The sequence below is a fragment of the Acanthaster planci genome, linkage group LG16, assembly GCF_054643075.1.
Source record: "Acanthaster planci isolate LZ-2023a linkage group LG16, COTS_SCS, whole genome shotgun sequence".
NCBI lineage: Eukaryota > Metazoa > Echinodermata > Asteroidea > Valvatida > Acanthasteridae > Acanthaster > Acanthaster planci.
Window position 1 is genome coordinate 3,525,957 of NC_141792.1, and position 27,709 is coordinate 3,553,665.

Consider the following 27,709-nt stretch of genomic DNA (forward strand, 5'->3'; position numbering starts at 1 on the left):
TTTTCCAGGTGAGAGATTTCATTCTATTATTGTACTTTCATTGTACTATCCCGCCGCGATTAAAGCAGTTACCGGAAAGATGACTGCCATATAGTTCGTAGAATATACATTATTATAATTATGCAACTACTTTACGCCAGTGCGTTCAAATATATACAATAGTCGCCTGCTCTACCGAATAAATAATAAAAAGCCATCCTGTTTCCCAAATCTAAAGCTGGCGCTACCCTCTTGAACACAGAGCTGTTTAGAGAGTGAGTTGCGACATGCGTATCTCAATCGTTGGAACCAAAATGGTGTACTATTCGTAAGTGCACATGAACAATTAGCACACAATAGTTGCATGTTGTACTGCACATATAAAGAGCAGCCATTTTGGTTACCAAGTGTGAAGTTGGCAGTGCTCTATAAACAACTTTGTGTACTCAGCATCGGAGGGAGAAAGGTTCCCCCAGGAACAGCCTTATTTTGATGGGCAATGAACATCTCAAACTTTCAAATGCAGGGTGGGCAGGGGTGGCACGGAAATTTTGCTTGACAACGAGCCTTTGGGCTTCTATTAGCTCATCATTATCCTGCGAGTCTTTTCTCTTCTGACCAGAGACAATGAACAAACACAACAAACAACGAATTCAGTGTTGCGTAATATTATTCCCTTCACCTAATTCAAAAATTATGTACAAATATATACAGTTATTGCCCATAAAATCGCTACGTATAAAGGGTAAACATATCGGACATAAACAATGACCTACAGTATCCTTATAACTGGTAACCCGTTGTTACCAAACACTTCATTTTGTCCTTGTAAGTTGTCGCGCGGTGTTAAAATGGAAGGCGCTCGGAGTTCCGATCTCGTGATCTAAGAGTCGTTGTAGCAGGACCTGCTCCTGTAAATATGAAGCAACAAAAATACCGAGTGTCTTCAAATGAAGCCCTTTTTCGTTTACATACGTGTATCATGTTTTCTCCTTTACACTATTTTTTTACATTTATAAAAAGCTGATTTACAAAAGAAAAGAAGTTTAAGACTGCACCTTTGCAAAAAATTCGGTAAAATTTGTGCACAAATTAATACAGGATTAACGTTGGTTCCTGACATGATGTTACAGATTTGCTCGTCAGTATGCCAAGCATTCGCATGAAGCAATTAGTACCAAAATACCTTTTAAAATGGGAAAACAAACATGCATTTCATATAGGCCCTTTCAACCAAGAGCACTTAACCACAAGTTAACAGATGTAGCCGGTAGAAGGCAGTGAGTTCCAAAACATTTCTGCTGGGCGCATGCGTGTAACCCACTCCTTTGGAAAAAAATTCCACTTTCAACTTGGATTGTTGGAACCCATATCCTGCTATAACGACCCAGCTCCCAGTAAAAATTTAATTTTGACAAAATCTTATTCTTTAGCTGTGACTGTACTAACCCGACAAAGTTGTTGTAGTAACTTCTACTGCACGACGACCAATTGGGATCTGCGCGGTGATCATTCACAATGGCGGCCATGATGTAACCACTAGACGAGCAGCTATTTCCATCGCTGTCATGCTGCATACTCAGACTGTGGTGGAAGAAATTCAGGGTAATAGATAGACCGTGTACCAATATTAAATCTCGAACCTTACTTGATACTAACTTTTGGTCTTTATAATAAAAAACTATTAGTCAATGTCAGCACAACGGTGGACCTAAAATACGTGCAGTAACTCCTAGAGCCATTTTACGAGCCTTTGATAGGGTTCTGTGATTCCTTTTCCGTGTGACGATCAGTGTTTTCATCTTGGGCTGTACCCTCTGTCAAATGAAGATCGTCTTGCACCTGCCACTGACACTTTTGCACGCTACTCCCTACCACCCTTATCGGAAGCTGGAAAGCCTAGGTTCCGATGCCTTTCAAAAAGTCTGGTAGGGAAATGCGTCAGCATGACAGACACGCAAAGCATTATGGGTTACACGATGTCCAAATCCTTGCACGTAAAACTAACGCAATCTCCGAAAAACCCCCAAAACCAAAGATATTTTGTTGTTCTCTATACACTCTGTTTACTGTATCTATGGGCCCGTTGACAAATAATGATGAAACGGAACGATCATCAAATTCATAACGAATTGGATAAATACATGCACAAGTTTGAATTTGTTGAAAATGAAAAGTGCTTACTTGTGTCCGATCTCGTGAGCAAGCACGTTGGTAGTATCAAGGTTGCGGAAGGTTGAAACGGAGATGGAATAACTGGTGCCACAGCTGCCAACGTAGGCTATGCCAAGGGTTCTGCCGGAATTCATTTCCCATCTGTAGGGTTGTTAAACAACAAACTTATAGTTGGCCTAGCCAAGCTACAATTGGGGTCGGAGTTCATTGGATTGCATACCAGACCAAAACAAATACAATGCCCATAAACAATGTCCAGAATGCTCACAAAAGAAAGTCGTATCCTTGGGTTTTCTGAGTGATTTCCGTACACAGCTGTCCAAGTTGCATTGTGTACTGGGGCTATTGATCCCAAGCCAAGGCCAAAAAGTCTGTGGTTTCTGGTTAGCGCGCGCGTAGCCGTAGACCTGCGCATCAGCAAAATAAAGAAGTTTATTATTTGGTATAAAACGATGTCCAAAAGCTACCAAACTTTCTTAGTCGACTGGAATCCTGCTACTGCGTTATCTTTAAGTGTTTTTGGCTGAGTAATGTACAATAAAGAAGTCCCCTTTAGTTCCCCACATTGGGGTACCCTTTTTCAGATGACGCCTTTTCTGTATTATATATTTATGTCTGGGAACCAGACAAACGAGGTTGTCTGATGTCCTGCGTACAAGCTGAAAATGCTTTAAACAGTAAAAGTGCCGGGGCCAGTCTATTTTAGTGTCGGTAGCAGCCAGAGTTACATACGCATGGACGCACATGGACTCGCGAGGGGCATCTCGCGTTAATTGTGGACGTGCACTGACGCAATGAATAAACCATTAGGTTCCAACAAATAGAGACACTCGTGTTGCAGATCTCTTTATCAACAGCTCTGGCTTCCTAGCTTGAATGGCGCCCCCAGAGGAAAACAAAATTCACAAGAACCAACATGGAAGAGGAATCCAACTGGGGCTGCATGGGTTGCTCAGCCGGTGGAGCACTAAGTACGGTGTTCCGAACGTCTGATCTTGCTATAGTCAGTTGTTTTTCTTCATGTAGTTTTTCGTGTAGTTTTAGTTGATGCTGGAAAGGGTTATGCATTCAACAAAATTGGTTAAGGCCCAGTCCTTTGTTTAAAACAAATTCTGGACATCGCCCCATCGCTGGTGGTCCTTTACAGTCAGTCACATTGACAGTGTCCCTAATGGTTGTAAGGACTACGACTTTGAGTTTTCGCTCCATAGATAACACCGCTGTGGAAAGCCTCAGCCACTGCCGCCTGTGTTAGACATCACAGGCGGCACGGAGGAGTGGTGTCTCGAATGGGACAGTACAGTGCCACAGCCAGCTTACAGCCGAGATGTCATGTGAAACTGGCCAGCTTACCCAGTGAGCACAGCGGCATTGTCCCACGAACGACTGACGGAACTATGCCACGACCTTGCATATCCAATCGACTGTGAGGCGTCTGGGCAGGTGTTCAGTCCCGACTGTGAAAAAAAAAAACGATTGTGTTTGTTATGTGTACGTCTATCCGCCTTCAGCAGACCCACACTCTCCTCGGTTGAAACAAGCCATGTTGGTCGTATTGTTCATTTTGTTGGCAACGACGCGTCAGTAACGTGTGCATTTCATTGTCGTTCGTAAATCAGCGAAGTGCAGATCCGACCAAAATTGCGCCCTCTCTTGGTCCAGCTCGATCAGGGCTCATTTTTACAACATTTCACATGCGTGCATGCAAATAAATTGAATAACTATGAAATAAAATCTGAATTACTTTTCTCAATTTCAGTCTCTATCTACGGTGCACTTCTCTGCTTTCTGGTAAAAAGGCCTAATTATTGAGTCAGTTGATCACCATAAGGTCGAAAATCCAAAAATTTTTGAATTAAACGTTTTCTTGAATTTCAATGTCATGCCTGACTCATGCCTGGATTCTTTAGCTATAGTCTTGAGATACCTTGTAATAACAAAAATAGAAATTAATTTTATGATACACCATAAGTATAAACTGTAAAAATAGTGGGCAATAAAAAGTTGGGCAACGGTAAATTACCCAGATGTTGGTCACTTTTAGTATAAACTTTTGCCATTTTCGAACAGATTTTACAAATAGTTGGACGCCTTGGGAGGTTGGTATCTACATCAATTTAGGGTAAAAGACTATACTAAAATATAGATCGTCATATATCTCACCGGTTTATTGTAAATTGTTGTGAGTACATAAACACATTTGGTGTCCAAGTTCAAAAAAATCTGTACTTTATCCGCCACAAAAAAGGGAAATGTCGATTTGTACAAAACGTCTGCCTTGCTCCTATGATTAATTACTAGTTAATCAACTAGTTTTAAGATATGATCACTTCGTCTAATAGTACAGAACTGGTGTTGACATACAAATACTAATTACGTTTGTTCGGTGGGGGTAATATTGATGATATTACGCATACCTGTGCTGATGTGAAGATGATCATGCTCTCCAGTTGGGGCACAAGGTTGCTTCCAGCCAAAGAACTGAGCTGCATGACGTTCTTCACCTATTTACAAAGAAAGAAAACTTATAAAATTATTGGTACTATTTTCCTTTTTTTTCAATAAATCCAGTCGAAGTTTGGAAATTCCAACTCCTGCTTCTTAATACCATTGTTAAAAAGCATCTAAATTTCATTAAATCATCTGAACAAAGAATAATGCCGTGCAAATTAACGTGACTGGATGATAGGCTATCCCATTTGATTGGTGAAAGCGAGACCAATCAACACCTCAAAGTCACGGATTTTGATTGTTCTTTAGTTTGTAGCTGACACATTCCAAGCACCGTTGTCCGTCATTGTGTCAAAACAAATATCAAATTGAATTTTAGCACAGGTAATACACTTCCAAAGCATGATCAAGGTCGCAAGTAATCACCTCGAGGTCATCTTTCGGATGGCAGAGCTAAGGTAGGAATAAAATATAAATGCTACATACACGGATCAGAAATACATTTTACCGCGTTGAAAAGTGTTGTCAAACAATGCTGGGTATTTCCTCCACGCAGATCATACAGCACGGCGTCACCAACAAGAGCAAGCTCGAGATACTTGGTGGATTCTGGGTCGACGTCATCTTTATCGTCATTAGTCTCTTTGTTTTCGTACACTACAAACTCAGAGTCAGCTGTGAAAAATTAAGTAACAGTGAGCCACCAAAATGTTATTTAACCTTTCATTTGGGTACTGTACCTTGGTTTTCTCCAAGAATTTTTAAATGGGAAGAGGTGGGGATTACCATAAAATTACAGTCGCCTAGTCGACACCGAACGTTGACTGCCCGAACGAAATTCATGTAAACTAGCTTAGTCGATACCGAACTCCGACTGCGCGGACGAAATACATATAAACAGGTTTGTCAGGACTCGACGTTAGAAGTTGTGGTTTCGAAATTTGCATCTGGCATAATTCCTGTTCAGAATGTGCTGCGGGCCAGATTGCTGTCCAGTTTCTATGTCACGTGGAAGGCTGCCAATGGCAACGCTCACAGTACTCGACACGAGTTGAAATTGTTACTTCCAGCCTATTTACGACGCCGTGTTGGAACTTCCATAAGGGCTCATAAGAGAGAAAATACTGTACAACTGTGGGTGCTATTCTCATTTCGTCTCAAGGTTTCCTAAAGCTGAACCAACTACATAGAAATGTTGTGTAACAAATGAGATTCATGACCAGCACATCCATTTGCAAAGAGCCAGTATTTAGAATATCAAGTTTGGTAAATTAATCAACCCTACTGTAAATCATTTCTTACATAAAATAACTATTTGCTACACAAATTGTATAGTTGCTTCATGTGACATTTTTAAATTTTCTACAAACCATTTTCTGCCCGATGCAGGCATGATAACAGGACATTTTAGTATGTGGGTTAAGAGTGTCTCTAAAGGTTTGATTTTGGTATGGTGGGAATTCAAATACAACCCCCAAGCATATAAGCCCCGATCTATACTTACGTGTGACTGGGCAAGTGGCGCCATTATCTGGTCGGTTCTTGTAGGCAACGTGGGGAAGGCCACGCCCAATGTCTCTCTTGAAAGCGTGCTCGTCATCCAACGGCTCAATGTACGTCGGTCCAGAGGCATGATTCATAACTGCCATCTTTGAGGGGAAATTAAGAGGACTGATCAATGGAAAGGCTGTATTGCTAAGGGCAAAAATCGATTTGTGAGTGAGTGTAGCATGATATCGTGAACTACAGAGTCTTCGAATTCAAGTTGGTAGTTTCAATGTCTTGCTGTTGAGTTTTGCCCATTTTTACGACAAAGTCGCCAAATGACCTGACTTCTTAGCAACGCAATTTGCATGGATATTTCTCCCACAGTTACATTTCCTGCAACTGCCTGGTTCCTGACTAATTAAGATTGAGAATTTCCGAATACTTCTTTTGGCACACTTGCTGAGATCTGTTTTCTTTTTACTTGGAGTTTCTGTGCGGTTATTTGACCATGTCGACCATTCGGAATGGTCATCTGGTATGCTGAAGGAACAGTGGCACATTGAGGTCATAAGTCCTTCGAAAACGATGTAATCAAATTAAATTGAAATAAAGAAATATGCGCTTAGGTGTCAGGAAAAACAAGGTACAACTCTTTGTGCAAGCAAAGTCGATATATTTTGCCCATGTAAAATTCCTCGTCTTTGAAACATTCTGTTATTGAATTTGAAATGGCTTAAACAGTGTAAAACAGGATTGGTGCCAAATGTTAAAAAAGTGTAAGATAATTTGTCATAACAGGAATAGCGAGGGAAAAAAACTCTTAAGAAAACGGTCAAGACCGAAAATAAAACAGGATATAAAAGATGAATTCAGTCTCCTACTTTCGTGTGTTACTTTTTTTTTAATATCTAACGTCACTTATTATTTGGTGGTGTGATATATTTCATGCGGTGTTCTTTAATACCAAAGGGATGCATTATGGCACGCAGCGAAAAACATTCAAGCAATTAATTAGGTATCGCTCCCTTGAAATGATTTTCTTCAAAAAGTGGTTATAACTAAGTGATTATTGTCCGTTTGGTTATTGAGTCTTCCGATGGACTATATTGATATATGCACATCATCAAGGGTGAAGAATCGTCTCACTGCATATCAGTCTACCCATGTAAGTCAGAAGACCTAGCCACCATGGTCGTAACAGGTAATTAATTACAAATATTGCAGGTATTGATACTTTCGAAGCATGTCTTACTTCAGAAGTATATGAAATATATAGATGTACCTTGGCTTTATGTATTTTAATCTTAGCAAGGATGAAGGGTACAATTTTCAAGACTGTCCCTAACCAGTATACGGTTGTGATTTCTCTGCTGGCTCAATGAAAAATCTTTGTTTGGGTATATCACATGTTCACTAGAAAGACCGTCGATATATCTCTAAACATCGTTACACTGACCCCTTTCCTAAATGTATGTGCTTGCAATTAGGAAATGGACCTTTTCAACCAATTATTGCCAGATAGCTTTTAAATGCATCCATTCTTTCTTCCGTATGCTTAGTTATGTTTTCAACTGTAAGAGCCTAACACAAATAATTTGTTCAATAATTCCCACGAGGCAACTGTCAGTGGTGATAATCGCTTAAAACCTGGCGAGGCCCTTAGCCAGGCTTTCCTTTAGCTCTGCGAAAGGTTTCTGTTTTAGTTTACAAGTATCCAAGCAACAATGTCCTACCGCGTGAAAAGCTATGAACAGCTCAGCACGGTATTAAAATTGTTTTGAAAGCATGCCTCGTTCTCAGCCGTATAGGTTTGTGCAGGAAAAACTCCTGTGTATCAAACTTACCAAACCCGCACAAGTGGTGACCGACACGAGGGAGTCAACTTCCCCAACGACTTTGCCGGTGTAAATGCAGTCTGTGCGGACAGGCACCTTGATAGTTCCCTCCTCAGTGACGTAATGAGCCTCGAGTCCAGGTTTGAAGTTACTGTCGTCGTGCTCCAATGCCATGTGAAAGGCCTCACCGAATGCCTCAACATGAACGTCAAGGTAAGAGGCTGCAACGGCACTGCGACCCATATCGCGCTTGCTGTCGGCAGTCACGTACTGTGGGTACACAATCTCGTACTCAGGTGCTAAAACCAGAAGACGAAGAGAATCACAAAGATGCATATTATGGATTTATAAAGTCATTTGAACTCTGAATACTAAAACTGAGATTTCGTATTTCTGACTCACTAATTTAAAGTGAGTCACTGTAAGTGACATCTGACAACGGTTTTTAGTGATATGAAGGAGTAGACTCGGACCTTTCTCGTGGCTGTCGACACCGAAGTAACGCTGAAGTTCTTCATTGTCGAACCTGTGGTGTGGCTGCAAAATTGAAAACAAGGAAAAACAAGAGGGCGGAAATTTAAACGGCATCAATGAGATCTTGCTCGAGGGATTTTAGTCTTTCTCAGGCGAAGGAGAAGTCTCATCAGCATATCTCGTTAATCAAAAGTCATGCAGCTCTTCAGACACAAAAATAGTTGACACAAGTTTTAACGATCCTGTGCCTCTTAGGCACTGTCTTAGGTCTTTGCTAATTCTGTGTCTTCCAACAGGTTTTCTTTCCCGTTATTTGTCTGGCATCCTCGTCGACGTTACGAAGTACGTGTTTTGTGATCTCCAAAGTTTTTTGTTTTTATTTATCGTGCTAGTCAAGAACTATCACAAATCAATGGGGACACTTACCACCGCTGGTCCAGCAAACACCGACGAGGTAAGGCACAGGCAGAGGGCGAGTGACAGCATCATCGTGGCACGTCTTCGAACTCACGATCACAATGAGAATGTTGGCTTTGCGCTTGGCTCTTTTTAAGGACTTCCAGCCACACTGACGCACCGCAACTGCGTGTGGGATAAACCTCGGAAAACAAATATACTGACAGCAATCAACCCAGAAAAAAAAAGATCACTTGAAATGTCATTTACACGATACTTTGGAACTATCGAGATCACAAAGTTGAAATTAGAATTTGAATTAAACTTATACCAGCAAATTTACCATCAATTATTATTTCCTTGTGGATTTATTGATCTTCTTATATATTATGTACATGGTTTTTAAATGGCAGGATCGAGAATACAAATTAGAATCGTACAGCTTTTTCAAACGTGAGTCAATTTTTGATGCCTGCAATAAATATTTCCAATTAATGCCTCAAGGTCTAAAATTCAGTTTAACTTTTCCCACTCAAGCCATACATCCGGAATTACTTTTGTCGTTGGTGAAAAGAAAAGACTCCTCTCCCGCCGGATCCGACACCTCAAGTTGGTCTTCATTGTTAGCAAAGCAATTAATTAGGATTTCATTTGAAACAGGTTTTACACTGACACAGAACTGGCTGTCCCTCAGATCGTAACTGGCTTCAGCCAATTTTATACCGCGCTGACGACCACAACCTGGCTTCATGGACAACACATTTTTATGATAAAAACAATCAGTTACTTGATACAGCGCAAAATCTATTTAAAAAATTAAAAGGATTTTTTGACACAGATTATTAAAAAATGTGGCTCCGCAGTAAAACGTCCTGTCTTGTAATTATTCACAAAAATATGAAGAAACCAACTAAAAACGGGGGTGGGGGGCACAGAGATTCTTTTTAGAAGAATTTCCAATGTTGCAACTCGGTCCGTTGATCACAGCGTTACAGGGCCATCGACAACCTTGGTATCCGTTCAGCATGAATTATAAACGGACTTTTGCACTATAAATGTCTTTCAAAATTTAAGGTAAACTTTTCAGTTAGGAGAGCCCTTAGACAGAATCTTTCTTTCTTTGGGGTGTTCCTCCGAGTGCTCTTCGGTTTTTCCTTTTCATGTCTTTTTAATATCGTCTTCTTGGATGTTATTTTTTGTCTCATTTCACTCTTTTCGTATGTTTCCTTCTGACCACACTTCCCTGAGAGAGGGAGTAAAATGACAGTGAAGATTGCAACCCTTGGCTTTGTATATAATCGTCTTTGCAGAAAGTTTTGAACAAGACTGGGCGCGATTGGGAGTAGATGCGAATTCATGCGTGAACATGGTGTTCCTGGAGCCTATACCAACAGATAGGTATCCACAGGTATACCTGTGGGGGAGGGGTACCCTACAAGGGTAGTGATGTAATGTGGATATCTCTAAGGTGTAAACTTAAAAAAAAAGAATACTGTTTTCAGTGTTTAAAGAATCCAGCACTTTCGTTTTGATACCATTTCCGACTTTTTTCAGTTTCTATCAGTACAATAAATTCGATAAAAGCTTTCAACTACTTTCTACCCGCAGAAACAAAATACCACGAGCAGGAAAAGAGGTGCGGGTAAAGGAAAACATAAATCTACGAGTTGAGAAGTGTTTTAAAAAAATTTAACCGCGCTTATTGACGTTGACACGAACTGCAATGTATGTAAATCCCAAGGTTTGAATTAATACCGCCATAAATACACCTAATTAATTTTGAAGATTTCAATGACTGATACAATCACTTCGAAGACCTTCGATTTGTAATTGCTTTTAAAAGTCTCGTGTGCTTCTTACCGCGCTGGCGAAACGCGGAGAGCTCTGGTGTGCACCAGGCTTGTAGCATTCAACCCTGGGCATAAGCACCCGTCATCGATTGAAAAGAGCCACGTTGGTTGGGAGTGTTCATTTTTGTTGGTAGCGATGCGACATTTTGTTGGTAGCGATGCGACAGAAACGCTTGCGTTTCATAGTTATTCGTGAACCAGCGATGCGCAGTTACTACCAAAGGAGAATCCGTCGCTGAGGGTTGCGCTACACCAATAGAAAACAGTGCAAAATCGGACCGAAAAAGCGCCGCCTGTTGACTCTCGTGAAGAGGTTGGCCTCCGTTTTGTCACTGGAAATTCAAGATTATGGCCAGAATATCACTTTTCTTTTCGATTTCATGGGGGTTAGCCACGAAAAAAAATTACTCGCCTTTGAACGAGGTACCCCCCAAAATAGCAATAAAACTAAGCGCTCATTTTTGAATGTAGCCGCCCGTCTCTATTCAAAATAGGTCGGATTCGGGCTTTTTGTGAAAGAAATACCCTGAACTGGAGACTATCAGTCCTAAATTCGAGATTAGAAATATTTCTATGATGCCTCCTGATTATGGCCTGTCTTATTGTAAAAACCCCGTGAGATCACAGAATATCAATGAGCTCGCGCGCAGAAATACAACCATTTGGTGGAATGCACCCTGAGAAAACATCGCTTAGTGTAGGGTACTACTGCATGCTAGGCGAAAGCAGGCTTGTCTTATCTTATCAGCGGCGCTTAATATGTTGCTTTGTGTCAGGGGTTTGAGTGTTGGAAAGGAATAGGACTTCCGGCTTGCCAAGGCGAGGAATAAGTGTTCCGCAGGCCCAGGCATTTTCGTTATATATGGAGTCCCCACTGACACGATTTCTTAGACGGATTTCACATTAGCGCCATCTGCGCAAATCCGCATCGAAACCGAGGCTCTCTTTGTCGCGCGTGCCTGCGGAGTCCACACAGTACATGGAGTATCCGGTTCATAAGTGTGATACCACTTCAGTTGAAAAACCACGCCCACTGCACTAGATACACGACCATCGCAGGTACGTTAGTCCGCGGTAAACTGCCATTGTTTTTTCTCTCGATTTCACGTGTCGAGTCATTCTGAAAGACTCAACAAAAATTTGCAGCCTGAAAAGTTTGAATTTAACATTCCTTTATTCATTTTGTGTCTCAACTCCTTACTTTCAATCGTCTGATCGTATTAAGAATTGAAACTAACACATACAGCCTCTTTTTCAAACGCGGAAGTGCGCAGATCTACGTTAAAGGCGTCGTGTTGGGATTCCTCTATAGTGCTCAGTCACGCATTCCCCTGTAGAATGCCGCGCTTAACTAGCATCTATATAGCTATATGAGCCTACTGGCGCCGCTCTACTTTAGACAGACGAGCCCAACTGTTTACACAAACTTCACTCGGGCATCGGCATGCAGCTAACGTCAGCCTACGGTTTGCAAATTGAGCGTATTTCTCATAAAGCTTGCGGATAAGTCACTTCCTTTTAAAACAGTTGTGTGAAATACAATTTGGGGAAAAAAAGAGGTACAGACAGTCTCGCCTTACTTGTTCAACTTTTTGAACACCGAAGAAGTTGTCAATACGAAACAATCCAGTTTAAAGTTTTCCGAAATCGAAAATTCCAAAGGTTCCGTCGCCGCTAGCTGCTTGTTCGTTTTGCACTTTACTGGAAACGACTGGAATCGATACGGTACGTTTCCAGCATAACTAATGGAATAACCCTTTCGTGAAAGCAACTTTAGTGTAATTATGGTAAGATTTGAACTAATTAATAAAATGTAAAATTGATGTGTCAAAAGTGTCAAATTGATTCAACAAGGTGTGTATAAACTCATACAAAATCATACAAATGGTGTGAATAACAGTCACTAAATTGTCCAACATCCACTCCTTTATATTCAAATTCAGTTACACATTATATTAAAAATTCAAATTCGCACACTACAGCACTTCAGAGAATTTTTCAAAGGTATTAAAATTTAAGACAACGTTCGCTTAACCCTGTACAGAGCAAATCTGTTCAAACACACAAAACCACGAAAATGCGACCAAATATCTTTCCAGTGACTCGTTATATACAGAATATAAGTTAGTAAATATCACAAACGAAAGCACATTAATTTCCCCATCCCTTCTAACGTTAATCTTTCCCGCTTTTTTAATAACAAGCACAGACATACTAGAGCGCTCCGCAATCAGAAAAGAGACCGCGCCTCGGATTAGCTTTCTGTCTTGATAGCCTGCTTTAGCCTCGGGGTCGGGAGTCAGTTTCAATCAGCATCTACGCAAGCCCAGATAGGACAAACGACCTGAATCAACAGGAGCAGGCATTATTAGATACGAGGTTAGTCGTCATATTATGTGGAAGTAGTCATCGTCACAACATACACAGGGCCTGCAAATACATTTTATAAGGGAATTGAGATACCTATTTGAAACGGGTACAGCGCCTTTACACAAATGCGGATCCAGAATCACCTCTTGGACGGGGTGGGGATGCCAATTTTTTTAGGGGACCAAACCCCAGTGACATAACTAGGGGGGGTACGTGCTCCCCAGCGAATACCCGTGCCCCTGGGTGCCCCCCCCCCATTTGGAATCCATGAACAACCTCTGCTGCAGCTCACTGCCTTTTGGTAGCCCTTTGAAAAAAATAAGTGCATCCCCGGATGCCCCTAGACATAACAGCCCTAGTTACGCCACTGCCGAAACATTTGAGAATTTTTGTGTAACTTCCATGGCAATCCTGGCCAGGGGGTTGTGAAGTTGCATTTAGGGAGGATTTTACATTAAAAAAAATTGGAGGGAAAAGAAACGAAATAGGCTAAGAAAAAATTGCCTTTCTCTCATTCTAAAAAAAAATCCACTAGTGCACGGGGAGAGCAAAGAACATTAATCCCGGGAAAAAGACAGTTAATAGACATAGACAACTTTTTACTTAATTAAATCTGTGTCAGCATTAAATGTGAAATTTGCGCGCCGCACGCGATCTCCATGTCATAAACCAACTAATGGCATACTATTGTACAGGTCTTTATGTCCATGCAAATTTGATCAGCGACTATCATAATAACAATTCGAAAATTCGAAAAAAATAAGCTCCAAACTTATGCCTCAACCGCCAGAAGGGCCACAGGGCAATTTCCAGGCTCCTAAGTTGTAACATTCTAGCTTAACCCTAAAACTCCCAAATCCTCCAATTTCAATACGATTTTACATACACCCAAGGGGGTTAGGGTTAAAAGTGCTTCCGGTGCCCATTCAGCCATCTCAAACTTCTATTTCTTCCATTCAGCTGAAGAACGGTAGCGAGGCTCATCAATGTGCTTGGTTGGATAATAACAATGTAATGTGCGGGGTTTTACGACCGAATGGTGATGTGTTTGGATTTGTGTGATGAGACTCTGGACTGGGAGTATTAGAACGTATCGTGTAAACACTTTGGTGCTAAATTTATTCTCCTGTCTTCTGCTGGGTGGGGTGGCAGGAAAAGAATGGGGCATATTCGAAGACTTTAGACTGGCTGAAGATTATTGGGATCTATGCCAAATGGAGGCTGGAAAGGTGTCCTCGCTTATACGTGCATTATGAGGACCTGCAGAAAAAAGTGAAGTCCACATGATGCAGGGTATAAAGACATGTGTGGACTTACACAGGTCCCCACAATGAAGATGCATGGACTTGCACAGATCCACACAACCTTTGCCACTCTAGGCACAGTTTCAGAGGCAGTGGTTGTCAGGGTTATCCACGACAAAATGAAGAGTCAAGGAAATCCTGGAAAAAATTAACTTTGAAAGAGTGTGTGTAGGAGGAAAACGATTAATTTCTCTGGGCTTTCATAGCGACAAGGAAACAAAGGAAACGTCCCGCAGAAGAGGCATGTCAAAGAATTGTAAGTTTTTACAGATATCCATTTCAAAACCTTCCTCCTAGTTTTGATATACAAGTACACATATCCATACGCATGCGTATTACTTGAGACAGCATTTTTGACGTTCTCTTACTAAACCATTAGAAAATTTAGGGAACCATTTCTAGAATCCAGGGCATTTAAACAACTCTGAAGAGATAAACTCTCAGTGTTGCTGAAGTGAGCCAGTTCTTCAATTTGTTGCTGTTGCTAGGAAACTGTTGCTAGGGTGCTGTTGCTATGGTGAAGGCATCTCCTCTGTAACCACCTGTGCTCGCAGGATGAGGTTGTACCTCTCCAGCACATCCCCCTTCAGGTTGAGGATAATGCTGGCCTCAATAACCATATTCGGCTGGAGTGAAGGGGCGGGGAATAAGAAGTCACAGCAAAGGTGAATTATTGGTGGGATTTCCATGCTGGGAAAATGTTAACGTTAGTGCCAGCTTTTGAATTTTACTGATGAAACTGTACGGCCTAGGACTATTAAAGATTGAGGAGGAAAAATGGTTGATGCAAAATCAACAAAACATTCAGCAGAAATGTTGCAACAACAATCCATATAAAACTTTTTGGGTGCTTTCAATATCTACTTTGTAATAATGCTGTCAGTCTCATCCAGGGCTAGGTAAGAGACAGAAATGCTTGTCGAAATGTTCATCTCCAATGCATGATAGGGAGTAACGGACTAATTCCAGACCAAATATTCAACATAAAACAATATGGGCAAAACAATTTCTGAAACCAGTGTAGGTACAGTGATGCATCAGGATCCACATGGACAGCATCTGTGCATAGTGTGTCACATCGGAGTGATCCACCTGTGATCAACATAACTCCATTTTTGCCGGACTCAAGTCCTTACCACTGAGACCAAGTCCAGTATGTACGAGTCTGAGTCTATGAAAAAGCAGATTTGAGTTTGGATTCGAGTCCGTAGTCAGACAACACTGATAAACAGAACTTACATCATGGCCTTTTGGGGGTGTCCAGGTGATGTTGACCGCTCTGGTCATGCCGGCTTCCACCATGCCGCGCTGGGTGTCCACAGCAAACCCCTTGGGTGTCACCATGTTCAGATTGTCAAAGAAGAACTCCCCGTTCTAAACATTTAGAGAGAGCAAAAGCATAAGAAAACAAGGAAAATAAAAAAACAATGAGAGACGTGTAAAACAGTATCATCTGGGCACTACAAATATGCCTCAATTTTGATGGCAACCATTTAAACCTGAGCTCTATGGACAAATTCAACAACTGTAATTAGGACTGAATCTCACAAACTGAGTCTTAAATACATATTTCTTTCTTGTTTATTGCCATAAAAGGAGAAGCCAAGTGCCTCATTTGGACTTGTGCAATGCCTGAGTAAAAGTCTTTGGATAGGTGGATTGTTGAACGTGTCACTAAATAAACCGTCCGTTGAAGTAGTCATTCCCCCCTACAGCTCTGATGCTCCACAAAAATAGAGGGGGCTATTCTACCACCTAATGGAAGTTCTTTGGGCTTGTCAAAAAGAAATTTCCAAACTCAAAAGAGTGATACAAATTGAGACTGTTTATTTCCCACTTGTTTGGCTTAAAAAAACAAACTAAACCAGAATCTGGGAAGGGGATAGTAAGCTTTTGAAGACCCCTTCAGAACTTTTGTAAACCTCACCCCCAGGTATTTCTCTTGATATGCACTGTCAAAAAACAAAACACTACTAATTCTGAAGGCTGTGATGCATATATGTCCATATCTGTTCACCGAACTGTACATTCAAAGCAATCCCAGGGATCGAACTGGGTTTTTAATGTCAAATTTTTATTGCAAATTTCAGTAATTTGTGGAGGCATTGGGAAATATATGCTGTCCAACGCAAATGTAATGCCATGTTCACCATATTGATGGTAACAAATCTGCTCAAAAAATTCTTAAGCAAATATTAAAATTGATTGAAAAAATTTATCCGCTTTCATCATTATGTAATCAACCTTTCTTAAATAAACAATAACAAAAAGCGTTCTTTTTTGTCAAGAAATAATGCAGTGATATAAAGCCATGCAACTTGGACTTCGACAAGAAACAAGGAAATTTGAATCTTTACAAGACTTGGTAGGTGTTTTTCAGTTTCCAATTGCATGAGTGAGAGGTGAAAAACAGAAATATTAGCTGATCCGAGGAAACGTTGCATGCCTGGATATAGGCTAAACGGTCGTTAAAAACTTTATTCTTCAATTTTTTTTTTCAACTGAATTTCATTCCTTGGGTGCATGGTACTTCTTAAAAATAGGTTCCAGAGATGAATTGGTACCTTGTAATTTATCAAAATCAAGTCAAGTGGGCTGGGCCTTCATGCCACTTAAGCCGACTCCCCAAGTGACCACAGAATGGCTGCAACATATTAAGCACAACTGAGGGGGTTAAAATGCAGCCTTGAGACACTAGCCTGGTGGGAATTAGCAGCAAGGGTACAAACCTTCTTCTGGCTGATGGCCATGGTGCGTATGCATCCCACCTGCAGCTGCCTACTCGCTGGGACGGTTTCGTCTTCCTTGCTCAAGGCCCGGAATGACAGCAATGTTGGAATCGCTGGAGGGAGAGCTTTAGGGTCTGTAAAAATGAAGTAACAGACTTCATCTTTATTAGATACGGGAAGAGTTTCAAACTGAGAAGAGACAGGGTACTGATGCTAAGCAAAAACGTTAGACATCTCTCTTTTGAAAATACTATTAACCCTGCAAAAAGAACAGGTCACAGCAACGGTTGCCTAATGTTGCATTCAATAATCAACATAAGTTGCAAAGCGTAATGCATAATCTTGATACTGCCTAGACTAGTATTTACTAGTATTAAATCTACTCTTGGAGATTGTTACATTTTGTTGTATTTTTCAGGGTTCTCATTTTAACTGTGTTGCATTTTGTTGCATTTTGGTTCCCACTTCAGCTGTGTTGCATTCCGTTACAAAGCCTGCCTGAGAGAATCCAACAAGGGTTTAGGTTTCAACTGAGCAGGAAGGAGGTGAACGACCTTCTTCTTCGTCTGTGACCGGCACAACGGCCAGGCTCTCCACGGGCGGCTGCATCTGATCCCCTCCCAGGAGGTACATGATCTTGGACTTGGCCGCCCCCGTCAGGTGAATGGTATGGGCCTCCTGCTTTCCGTACAGCACCACTTGGGCCACATCCGAGAAGCACTCGGAGGGGTGGTCAGGGCGGAAGAAGACTGAGATCTCCGTCTTGCTACCTGCAAAACAGAGTGACAAGAAAGTGCACAAGATATCCAAATTGAGAAACTGGTTTTCTGCCTGCTAATTAATGGTGGGGTAAATTCCATTTCTCTACGGTCAAAATTCTGGTACCGTTGCGTCAAAAAATCAATCACTGTTATGTCCAAACTCTGTTGTTGGAATTTCAACATTTGCAACTGGCTTGCCCCAAATCCATTCAAGGCCAGCTTCATACCTGGTTGCAATGTGCCCTCGCAGGGAACACAGTCAAAGACACTGCTCCCACTGAGGTTGGCTTTGCCAACCACTCCGGCGTCTGCTGCAGCGTCACGGCGGATGAAGAGTGGCAAGCCTTGCTGGTCAGCATGCTTCCGGAAGGAAAGGCTGGCGAGCTTGATGACGTAGTCCACAGCGAGCGGGGACACGTTCTCTAGCTGTGAAAAGAATGAGCAAGTCATTGTGTTCACTCAAAAATTAGAGTGCCTCAAATCAACTAAAATTGTTGAACTTCTTACCTTTATCCCACGAGTTCCATGAATATGAAACTCAAAATGTTACCGTTACAACGTTAGTCTCGCAAATTTCACTTCTCAATACAGGTTTTTTGACCATGAACATGATAGCACAAAACAACCTTTTGTTAACCTTGTTTACATGACTTAAAACATACAGTTCAATTGTGAACAAAGGAAATCAGTTCCACCTACGAGATGCCTAAAGAAAGCCATGTTTGTAATTTCCTCACTCAAGATCATGCCCCCATTAGGAAAACACTATGGAGTCAAGACACGGTTTGTGCATATACATGTACAAAGGCCGTCTTGCATACTGTTTCTGCAATTCTGCAGAAAGATTGCCATATGGTCCACATCCAACAGGCAGCATACCTTAAAGGTTTCTGAGGTCTCCTCTCCTGCGAGCACGTAGCCCAGATCCAGCTTGGGCTCCTTCAGTGAAATGTTCACCACGGGGCTTATCCCCTGGCCCTTCAGGCAAATGCTGAGAGTTGCCGCTGCACAGCAGATGTCCAGAACCTCTTGGTACTACAAACAACCAAAAACAGAAATAATGGGTGGGCGACGGAAAGAACACAAAATATTACACTGGCAACATTGGGAATGAGATGAGATTATAAAAAAGATTAAAGGATCCTTTATTGTCCATTTCAAACAAATAAAATGGAAAATTTTCATGTCTGCTGCTGTCAAAACCCCAATTAAAATTGCAGTTAAAAACACTAAAAACTGAGAGTTTTGAATCATACATAGACAGACAAATTGTACATGCATTGAGATAAATTACGAACAGTGAAACAAAAATAATATGTTTAAAAACATAAGAACAAAACTCAAGATATTTTATTTCTATTAAACACTCTAACTGAAAATGGCACGAATGAATTCAGAAATCGGCTTGTATATCTGCATCTATTAATCCTCAAATGCCCTCTAAAGAAACTAAAGATATTTTGAATACTTCATAAATGACTCTCCAATATCTTGGTTACATATACTGAGGGTGGATACTGAAATATTCAAATGCCTAAACATTTGATATACAGGAGGTACAACATCTGTGAAGGTCGCTAACATTCACTGGCATATCTTGAGTGTAGGATTTCCTAAAATGCGCAAATACATCATCTGGATCTGGGATATTTGAGCTGTAGGATCTGCAAGTGGGTAACGTACAGCTGGAGTATCCAGAGTGCTGGACCTTAAGGTGTATTCATCAGAGAGGTCCTAGGTGCAGAGTCTAAAGTTAAGTTAAATCAGCCGGAAGATCCCAGGCACATGATCCAATGGAAATGAAATGGATATCCTTCATATCGGATCTGAAATCATACTCTTGGATACTCAGTGTGAGACTACATTGAAGTATATGTAACAGTTTCTTTGACAATCTGCAGACTCATCAAGTATTGTACACTTTTGTGTATCATTTTTGAAGATTTGTTCTTTTTTACGAGCTTCTAATTACTGAGTACCAATTGCATCTTACTTTGAATTCCACTGCTAGTAATCAGAAATAACTCCAGTACAGGCATTTACTTTAAGATGCTTTCTGATCAACACGAGACCTCAAGTCTGAAGTCAAGTCACAAGTTATTCATATGAAATGCAACATAAGCACTCCTTTGTCAATGTTCCCAAATAAAATGCAAGAAAATCACTCCTTTGTCAACATTCCCAATTTGTGACTGTTCTTGTAACTGGGCTCGCTTATGGGGGCAGTCTAGACTACAATAATGTCATCGTTGACGATGGTAGACAATGACTTAACAATCTGAAGGAACCTACCACTTTGGCCTTGAGGGGTGCAAAAGCAATCAGGAGGGTGTGCGTACCATCGACAGGAAGACTTCTCAAAGCATTGAGAAGACTGAAGGGGCCACTGGTATCTAAGATAGAGGATTTGAGCTGATAGGAGAGTAACTAGTCAAGGAACAAAGCAAGTGGCTTTAGATATTACTTGAAAAGACACGATCCTTATACTAAATATCAACTGTAAGCAAAAAGGCCTTTTTTTTTCATTTTGCTAAAAAAGGGAAACAATACTTGACAGCAGGCCCCGGGAGAGCCAATTATTATGGAAAAGGCACTTCTATGTTTCTTCATGCAGAACCTAGATGTAATAACTGAGAGAAAATGGAAATATCATATTTAAGCCTCACTGACAAAAAATAGAAACTTTTGTTGACTTGTTCAGCAAAGAAACATGTGGAAAGCTTGAAAATTTGTACGACTTTTGTAGAGCTTATCAGTAGATGATGTCTCATTAGAGCTAACATGCCAAAAAACGAAAAGCATAACCAGTACATCAGGGTTGTGTGTTGAGCACTTTATTTGGAATTTGTTCCATCTTGTTTCATGGTGTTCTACAAATGAACACGCTTATTTTAGAACGTGTAAACTCAGGAGGGTGCTGACGTTTCTCCACACAGGGAATTACAGGTTTAAGCACTAGCAGTAATCACAAATGCAGCTCTGTGCCACTGACCCACTGATAGTATGGGTGCATTTATCAATCTAAAAGGATACCTCCAAGGGCTGGTCTGAGATGTTCTGTATGGTCACAGACATGATGATGCGCTGACCGACTGATATGTCCCCAAAGTCCTTGGTAGTGCGGCCACGGTCTGAAATGACCACCAAGGGGGGCTTGACTGCCGGGCAGTGGACCTCAAGGTAGAGCGTGTTGTGGACACTGGGGTAACAAAAATATAAAGGCACCATCTCCGCTTTCATATGCTACTATCTGACAGCGTCCCTACTGTCATCTTGATGACATGGATGAGGTGCTACTGCCTACATGAGCTACTCTCAAAGATTTCCAAATTTGAAAAATTTACCCATCATTTTGGAAACGGCCAGAAGATGAAAAATATGACCTGCTCTGTGAAAATGCGTCCCCAGGCCATTTTCTGCCAATAATATTGTGTCAGTTCTCATTAAGAGTAGCAAGAGTAGCTCTTTGTCTTGTGATGCAGTTGATGCATTTTTCACTGGCAAGCAGCGCTACAAAATGTATTTTTTGCTGTTTCTTTGGCATATATGGCATGGTTTATTTCAACAGCAAAGTTTAATAATCCTCAGCGAACAGGAAAACTGGTAGCATGTATGTAATGTCCACAGGGACTCACTTGTAAGGAAGAGTTCCTGGATCGCCCGGCTGGCCGGAGGCGACATAGCAGGGGATGGAATAGCTGCTGAACCTGCCTGCAAACTGCCGCAGGAGAGATGTGCGACCGGCAGCATACTCATCAGATCTGAGCAAGAAATACCATCGCCACGATAAATCCTCAACACAACACTTTCATACCAGAATGCAGTGATCCCAACTGGGTAGAAAGCTTTGGAAGAAGTATTAAACTGACGAATCCCTGGAAACTTTGTGAATTGAACAGAGTGCACGACTGTACCCTTCTTCTTCTTGAAGCTATTCAATCTTCCCGCTTTTCAAACATACGAGTATTATGAAACTTACCCGTGTATAACTCATATAAAGTGTGGCACTGAAAAAACCCTGACCTTTCACAAGGAGGCCAATGTTGATTTTACTCAGTGCAATCTGTTTAATGGGGCTGGTGACAGACTATGTTGGGTTCCATGCCTCACTTTCATATTTATCAATGTAGTTCATAGTATAATCACAACGTTTAAAAATATTCATCAGTACAAATGACATTATTTGTAATGTTTTTATTTCAGCGCTTTCATTTTCATTCTCAGGTGCCAAAATAACACAAAAAAAAGACCTCGCTTTCAATTCAATATGGCTGCCCTGTGAACGAAGCCAACTGGATTCTTAGTTTATTCACACTCACCCAAGCTCAATGTCCTCCACCTTGGGAGGGATGACTGGCTGTAGGGTAGGGCTGGCCTTGGATTTGCCTGACGGAGACTTGACATTCCGCTTGGGCCCTTTCTTTCCCTTCTGTGATATGACGAAAAATAACCAGGGATTATGACATGATTGGGTGACAAATGGCCAAACATGTTTCAAAGGGGATTCTGCGTTATAATATATTAACAGGTTTTGTACAAAACCTTTTCGGGGAAAGTTTACTGCACTTTTGGCAACTGAAAAATAATGCCTCTGAAATATGGAGTTGATCTCCTCCACAACATAAGCTATCTTTTCTCTTCATGATAACCAACTGGATTACGACATGACTTAACTTCACGATAGATGCTTTAATAACAATCTCTCTGGTCACCACTGTTTGAAATGCTGTCTGTGACAATAAGTGCACAAAAGATGTGGTAAATTAGGCTCAATCTCCGTCATCTCATCAAGCACAACTGATCCAAATCTGAACATAACATGACACCACTGCAATGATCTGTCAGCTCTGCCGAGGCCAGGAATCCAACCAACATTCAGTCCAAATAGATCTGTACTTTCTTTACGTGTGCACTTTCCTATGCAACCTGTGAGGGCCCACGGCCCACTGTGCTCCACGGGAAAGCACACATTAGACAGTGTGGTATCATTTGTCTTTGTTCTTATTAAATATGGTGTTAGATTGCAATCTTTTATTAAAACTTTAACAGAAATTAATATCTGTTTTCTTTTTCTTTTCCGTGATTTTCACCTCCAATTATTTCATTTGAAAAAAAGAATATTCCAAAATTTTGATAATGACCCAGTTCTGCATATCAATGATGCATGCCCAAAATGCAGTGCATTAGAGGTCAATCGGGAAGGGCAATATGCGTGCGGTTGGTCCCAACCAGCACGGCTGCATGCCGACTCTCACACCCTGAACATATTAATACAGCTGTGCACCTCGCTCTCGAAAGATCTTGCCTTTTGAAAAGCGGAGCTGGCTCAGTTTTGAATCTGTGGCACAGTCCTCCTCAAAGTACTGGCTTGCCAGCCTGCTAAAGAGCACATACTGGCAGTATTCAGCCAGAGAAGCTCCCTCGGTCTCAGAATTGGGACTTTATGCTGCTGTTTTTGACTTGTCGATGCAACAAGGTCACATCCTATACACATGTTCATCTTTCTTGAATCCAGCAGGATTGACAGATGAAAACAGATGCTTCATAAAAATTCATCAAGAAATTTTAAGTTGCTTTACGATATAAACATGTATCAATAAAGTTTCATAATCAAATTCAAGGAATATTCAACATTTTCTTCAGAAGAAGTAGAAACGAGATTTCATAGCATTTTCTGAGCTGATATTAAATATAACAGACCACATATGAACACTCATGACAGAAAAGTTTTAAGAAACATGACCAACTTGCGCAGATAACATATTGCATATCAAATTGTAAACAAGAAACCAAAGGCTCTATTTGTCCAGTCAAATCAATATTTCAATTTTTAACCTTTGCGTCCTCTTCCTCCGCCAGACCCTCGAGGGCGCTCTTCTTAGCAGCCAGCTGCGCCTGCTCAAACTCATACTTGGCCTTGGTCTCCATGGCCTTGGTGACCAGCCTGACCGCCTCCTCCTTGATGTCAGCCGCGCCCAGCTGGGGGCAGAACTTGACAGAAATTTTGGTTTTCTGCAAAAATCACAGGGGCAAAAAAATGTGCAAAATAATCGGCAAAGGTATGCTGCGGACACTTGAGTAGCGACACCGAAATATCTCTGGAATGATGTCGGAAATGTATCATTGAGAAATCTTTGAGCAGAAAGCTAGTAAAAAGCTTCAGGAGAAGAACACTCTGTCCAACGGATCTCAGAGGAGACAGACTGAATATGAAGAAAACAAAATTTCTTGCCGTGTTTCCTGGTTGTAGCCATCACCACTTATTTTCATACAGAAAATCACCACCTATTTCACACAAGGTATGACTATGATAGAGTCTAGTATCCCAACTTCCTTCAGATACTCTAATACACTTCCTGGTTCCTGCAAAGTTAATTTCTGCGCAATATTTTATGGCTCACACTTTTATCTGAACAAAACTGGGACAAGACCAGACAGTAATGATCAAAATCGTGAACACAAGACTGCTGGATCTTTTAATGATTTTGGATGGACGAATGAATTTCATTCTTAAGTGAATGAATTCCAAAAGGAGGAAAATAACATCACAAATCCAAAGTGGCGGTATGCATGTACACTTCTGAGTTTACCTTGCCAGGTTTCACGACACCAACTGCGGGCGAGACGGCAAGCGGCACGCCCCTGGGTACCACGAACTCAAATGCCGTGGGCCCAACAGGGGCTATCTCCCCCTTGCCAATGCGGGGCACCGGATGGGTGAACTCGTTGGCGCTAGTGTGGGAGTTGACCACCCACAGTGAAGTAACGGAGGAATCTTCCATGGCGGTGGCAGCAAAGTGGATGGTGGAATGCGAGAGCTCAAGGGGCGGGTGGACGCCCACAGCTTTACAGGAGATCTTGAAGTCCCTGGGTTTGTGAATTATAAAGATGAGCAAAGAAATTGACGGCAGCTGGATTTCAACCTGCATACTTCTAGAACTTCATGTGATCAATCTTCCAACTATTAGCTATCCAACCTTGTCTCAGTAGTTCCTACCATCTGATCAACATCTTTTCTTCATGGGCCAAAACTCAGACGCCTCAAATCCACAAAAGGCCCGGCAAAAATGTATTGGGACAGATTTGAGGGAGAATGGGCAGGAAACATGCTTTCCAGGAGATTTGGAAAGCTCTTGAGAGAGAAAGAGGGCAACCATCAGGACTGATGAGTCAGGGCTGGGGTATGTTTTGTAGCGAAACCGGTGAGCTGTATCAAATGACAGTGTTTACTTTCAGCTCAACATATTTTGAATAGCTTGAAATCTTTAGTCTTGACGTTGGTATTTCAAGAGTCAATGGCAGAGATAGCCACAGATCTTTACCTGTTTATTCCAGACTTGCAAGTCAGCTCAAAGCTGTAGTTCTTGGCCTTCTTGGCACTGAAGATGATGTCCAGGTCGATGGCTTCCAGAGGCAGTAAGGTGCCGAATCCATCGTTGGGTTGGACATCCACATACTGCGGAGGAAAATGAGTGAAACCTCAACACTGAAAGGCTGCATTCGAATTCCCCAACCGGGGTAATCCAAATACATGTTGATTAATTCATCAGAAGATCTGTCACAACTATGGAGGCAATTATAGTCATATGCACGTCACACTAGTTCTTGGGGTTAACTTGGCAACCCTACTTGTCATAGAGGCATTCTAAGCATATGCACTGCCCGCGTGCTAGCATGGCACTATGGAAGTAAAAGACTTCTAGTTCTGGATCAAATTCGATCACAAACCATGATTTTCCACTCACTGGTTGTATTGCCTGGTGACCTACACACAAAGTGCATCCTGGGCACCAGGCAAAATTGACCAGTGGTTGACTATAATGGTCCCTAGACTGGCCCAGGTCATCAAACAGTATATACACTGTTAAGCATTGTTAATGCAGACACCGCTTTCGAGCTTCGCAGTCAACCTCCACATGAAGTTGTCGACCATCTGTCCTTGTTTGCACGCAACATAAAAAGTTTCAAAGTACTTGTAAAGCCAGCATCACGCAAACAAATGAATTCCAACTCCAATCAAAAAGTTTCGAAGATTGGTAAATGTTTGAAAAAGGCTGAAAAAGCCGGACTTACGGACAGCTCTATAAAACTGTGCCTTTTCTATTGTTACAATCACTCCAAATGGGTTCCAACTACAATTCAAACCAGTTTCAGGTTTTTGTCTCCAAAGGTCTGATCTACAGTTTCACTTGAATAATTGCAACATTGGGCTTGGTTCACTAAGACCCAAGCAAACAACTTTCTACAGTGACAGAACGTCTCATTCTAAACAAAACAAGCTCCAAGCTTACGTCTGGGAGGTTGACGAATCCAAATTTCTGCGACAGGATAGACATGTTGGTCAACTTAACCGTTGCAATGACCGACTCATGAATGGTGGCGTAACCAAAGTCAATGAAGTCGGTGTTGAAGGTCATGTCGGATGTGGTGACCACGGCATGCACGGTGTACAACACAGGAGCCGTCTGTAAGGGAAACATCACCAAAAAAGTTGGGCTATAATCCAATTTGATATAATTCATCACACAATCCAGAAGGTTAGGATTTTAACAAAGCAATTGGCATTTTGCCCTTCACCAACACATATTTACAAGCAGGCTCGTGAAATTCTCACAGATCTTTGTGAAATTTTCACAAATCTTTGGACACGACAGAGTCCACAGTTATGTCTGTAAAGGGTATAACACCAACAAAAGAAATCTACATTTCCCAGACCAAAATAATTTACTTCTAACTAGGGTTGAGCAGAAGTTGAGAGGAGGGGGTTTCCAAGCTCATACCTTCAGAACGCTACGACACTGCTCCACTGGCAGTCAGGGCTAATGACTGGGAGATATGATTCCTTCTTACCTGGTCTGCCACCCGGATGGTCATGGGTGCTTCCAACACACCTGTTTCCTTGTCAAAACAGGGACCAGCCTCCTCAATTAAACTATGCCTAGGGTAAAAACAAAGGACAAAACACTCTCGGAACTGTTCCAGTACACAACCTTTCCTAATAACAACTCTGTAGGAATGTCAAGTATTCGTATACAATTCCCTTTTCATTCTAGAGTTAATGGTTCTGGGATAATGAAACCTTTATGGTTGCTTGTTTTCTTTTAAGATTTTCTCCAAAAGATGCAATATCAAGCCAGCAAGCTCAAGCGGAATTTCAGCTGGGCAGAGAACAGGAACGGGACCTGGTCTGCAATATCACAGAGCCACTCTTGAAAGGAACCTCAACTGGTCAGAGAGCTCAAATTGGGTCCGTCCAAACTTTGCAGTATGAATGTTTCATCTTGGCAGGAACTTTAACTGGGCAGAAAACTGTGACTGGGCCTCTTCAAATTTGCAATATCAAACATCAACAGTGGTGGGGATTTCAACTGTACAGGGAGTTTTGACAAGGGCCAGTTCAAATCTTTAGTAGAAAAAGTTCTCACTTTGCCTAGAACTTTTGCTGGGCAGAGAACTGTGCCTTGGCCTATTCAACTTTTCAGCAATCAAAGCACCCACCTTGGCAGGAAGCTAAATAACTACTTAACAGGGCACAAAACTTTAGCTGGGTCTGTTCAAATTTTGTAGTAAACAAAGTACCTACCTTGGCAGGAACTTCAACTGGGCTGAGAACTGTGATTGGGCCTGTATGTAGGCAGTCTTGGGTAGGAGCTCCATGTGGTTGCGCAACTCCTTGCAGACTTCAAACTTGATGCGCAGCGCCGTGGTGGCCCGGTTGTTGACCACAATGGCGTCCTGGTACAGCCTGTCGAACATGCAGATCTTCAGGTCTACGTTCTGCCGCTCCACCCAGACTGGAACGTCGATGGCCACTGCCACGGATTTGACACTGATCTGTGAAAAAGGACAAAGGAGAGGGTTACAATTGTGTCCCCCCCCCACAAAACAGTGACCCAA

General features: G+C 41.6%; 2 protein-coding genes across 2 annotated transcripts in view; both read right to left on the reverse strand.

Moving 5' to 3' along the window:
• Nucleotides 1-631: 631 nt before the first annotated feature.
• LOC110985235 (zinc metalloproteinase-disintegrin-like MTP8) lies at nt 632-8,988 on the reverse strand. Its single transcript, XM_022246108.2, has 10 exons — nt 8,829-8,988; nt 8,402-8,465; nt 7,938-8,227; nt 6,110-6,254; nt 5,114-5,280; nt 4,572-4,658; nt 3,508-3,611; nt 2,164-2,295; nt 1,429-1,563; nt 632-890 (listed from the first exon to the last, which is right to left on the reverse strand). The coding sequence occupies exons 1-10, from the start codon at nt 8,889-8,891 to the stop codon at nt 863-865; spliced, it is 1,215 nt and encodes a 404-aa protein (XP_022101800.1). The 5' UTR covers nt 8,892-8,988; the 3' UTR covers nt 632-862.
• Nucleotides 8,989-12,552: 3,564 nt separating this feature from the next.
• LOC110985259 (cilia- and flagella-associated protein 74-like) overlaps nt 12,553-27,709 on the reverse strand; it is a 38,915-nt gene continuing 23,758 nt past the window's right edge. The window contains exons 20-35 of the mRNA XM_022246166.2: nt 27,396-27,646; nt 26,663-26,750; nt 26,104-26,277; nt 25,135-25,268; nt 24,403-24,679; nt 23,648-23,824; nt 22,132-22,241; nt 21,448-21,573; nt 20,846-21,011; nt 20,105-20,224; nt 18,692-18,847; nt 18,040-18,238; nt 17,606-17,821; nt 17,052-17,185; nt 15,562-15,696; nt 12,553-14,948 (exon numbers count right to left, since the gene is read on the reverse strand). Of these exons, the coding sequence (XP_022101858.2) occupies nt 14,835-14,948; nt 15,562-15,696; nt 17,052-17,185; nt 17,606-17,821; nt 18,040-18,238; nt 18,692-18,847; nt 20,105-20,224; nt 20,846-21,011; nt 21,448-21,573; nt 22,132-22,241; nt 23,648-23,824; nt 24,403-24,679; nt 25,135-25,268; nt 26,104-26,277; nt 26,663-26,750; nt 27,396-27,646 (2,577 nt within the window). The 3' untranslated portion in view covers nt 12,553-14,834. The remainder of the gene's footprint in view (nt 14,949-15,561; nt 15,697-17,051; nt 17,186-17,605; nt 17,822-18,039; nt 18,239-18,691; nt 18,848-20,104; nt 20,225-20,845; nt 21,012-21,447; nt 21,574-22,131; nt 22,242-23,647; nt 23,825-24,402; nt 24,680-25,134; nt 25,269-26,103; nt 26,278-26,662; nt 26,751-27,395; nt 27,647-27,709) is intronic.

Bases quoted from the DNA above. Each gene is read 5' to 3' on its own strand.
- LOC110985235 (XM_022246108.2), bottom strand. From the start codon at position 8,891: ATGATGCTGTCACTCGCCCTCTGCCTGTGCCTTACCTCGTCGGTGTTT. The intron at 8,466-8,828 runs GTAAGTGTCCCC...TCAATTTTGCAG, and splicing joins TGTTTGCTGGACCAGCGGTG to CCACACCACAGGTTCGACAA. The intron at 2,296-3,507 runs GTAAGCTGGCCA...ACAACCCTACAG, and splicing joins AATGCCGCTGTGCTCACTGG to ATGGGAAATGAATTCCGGCA.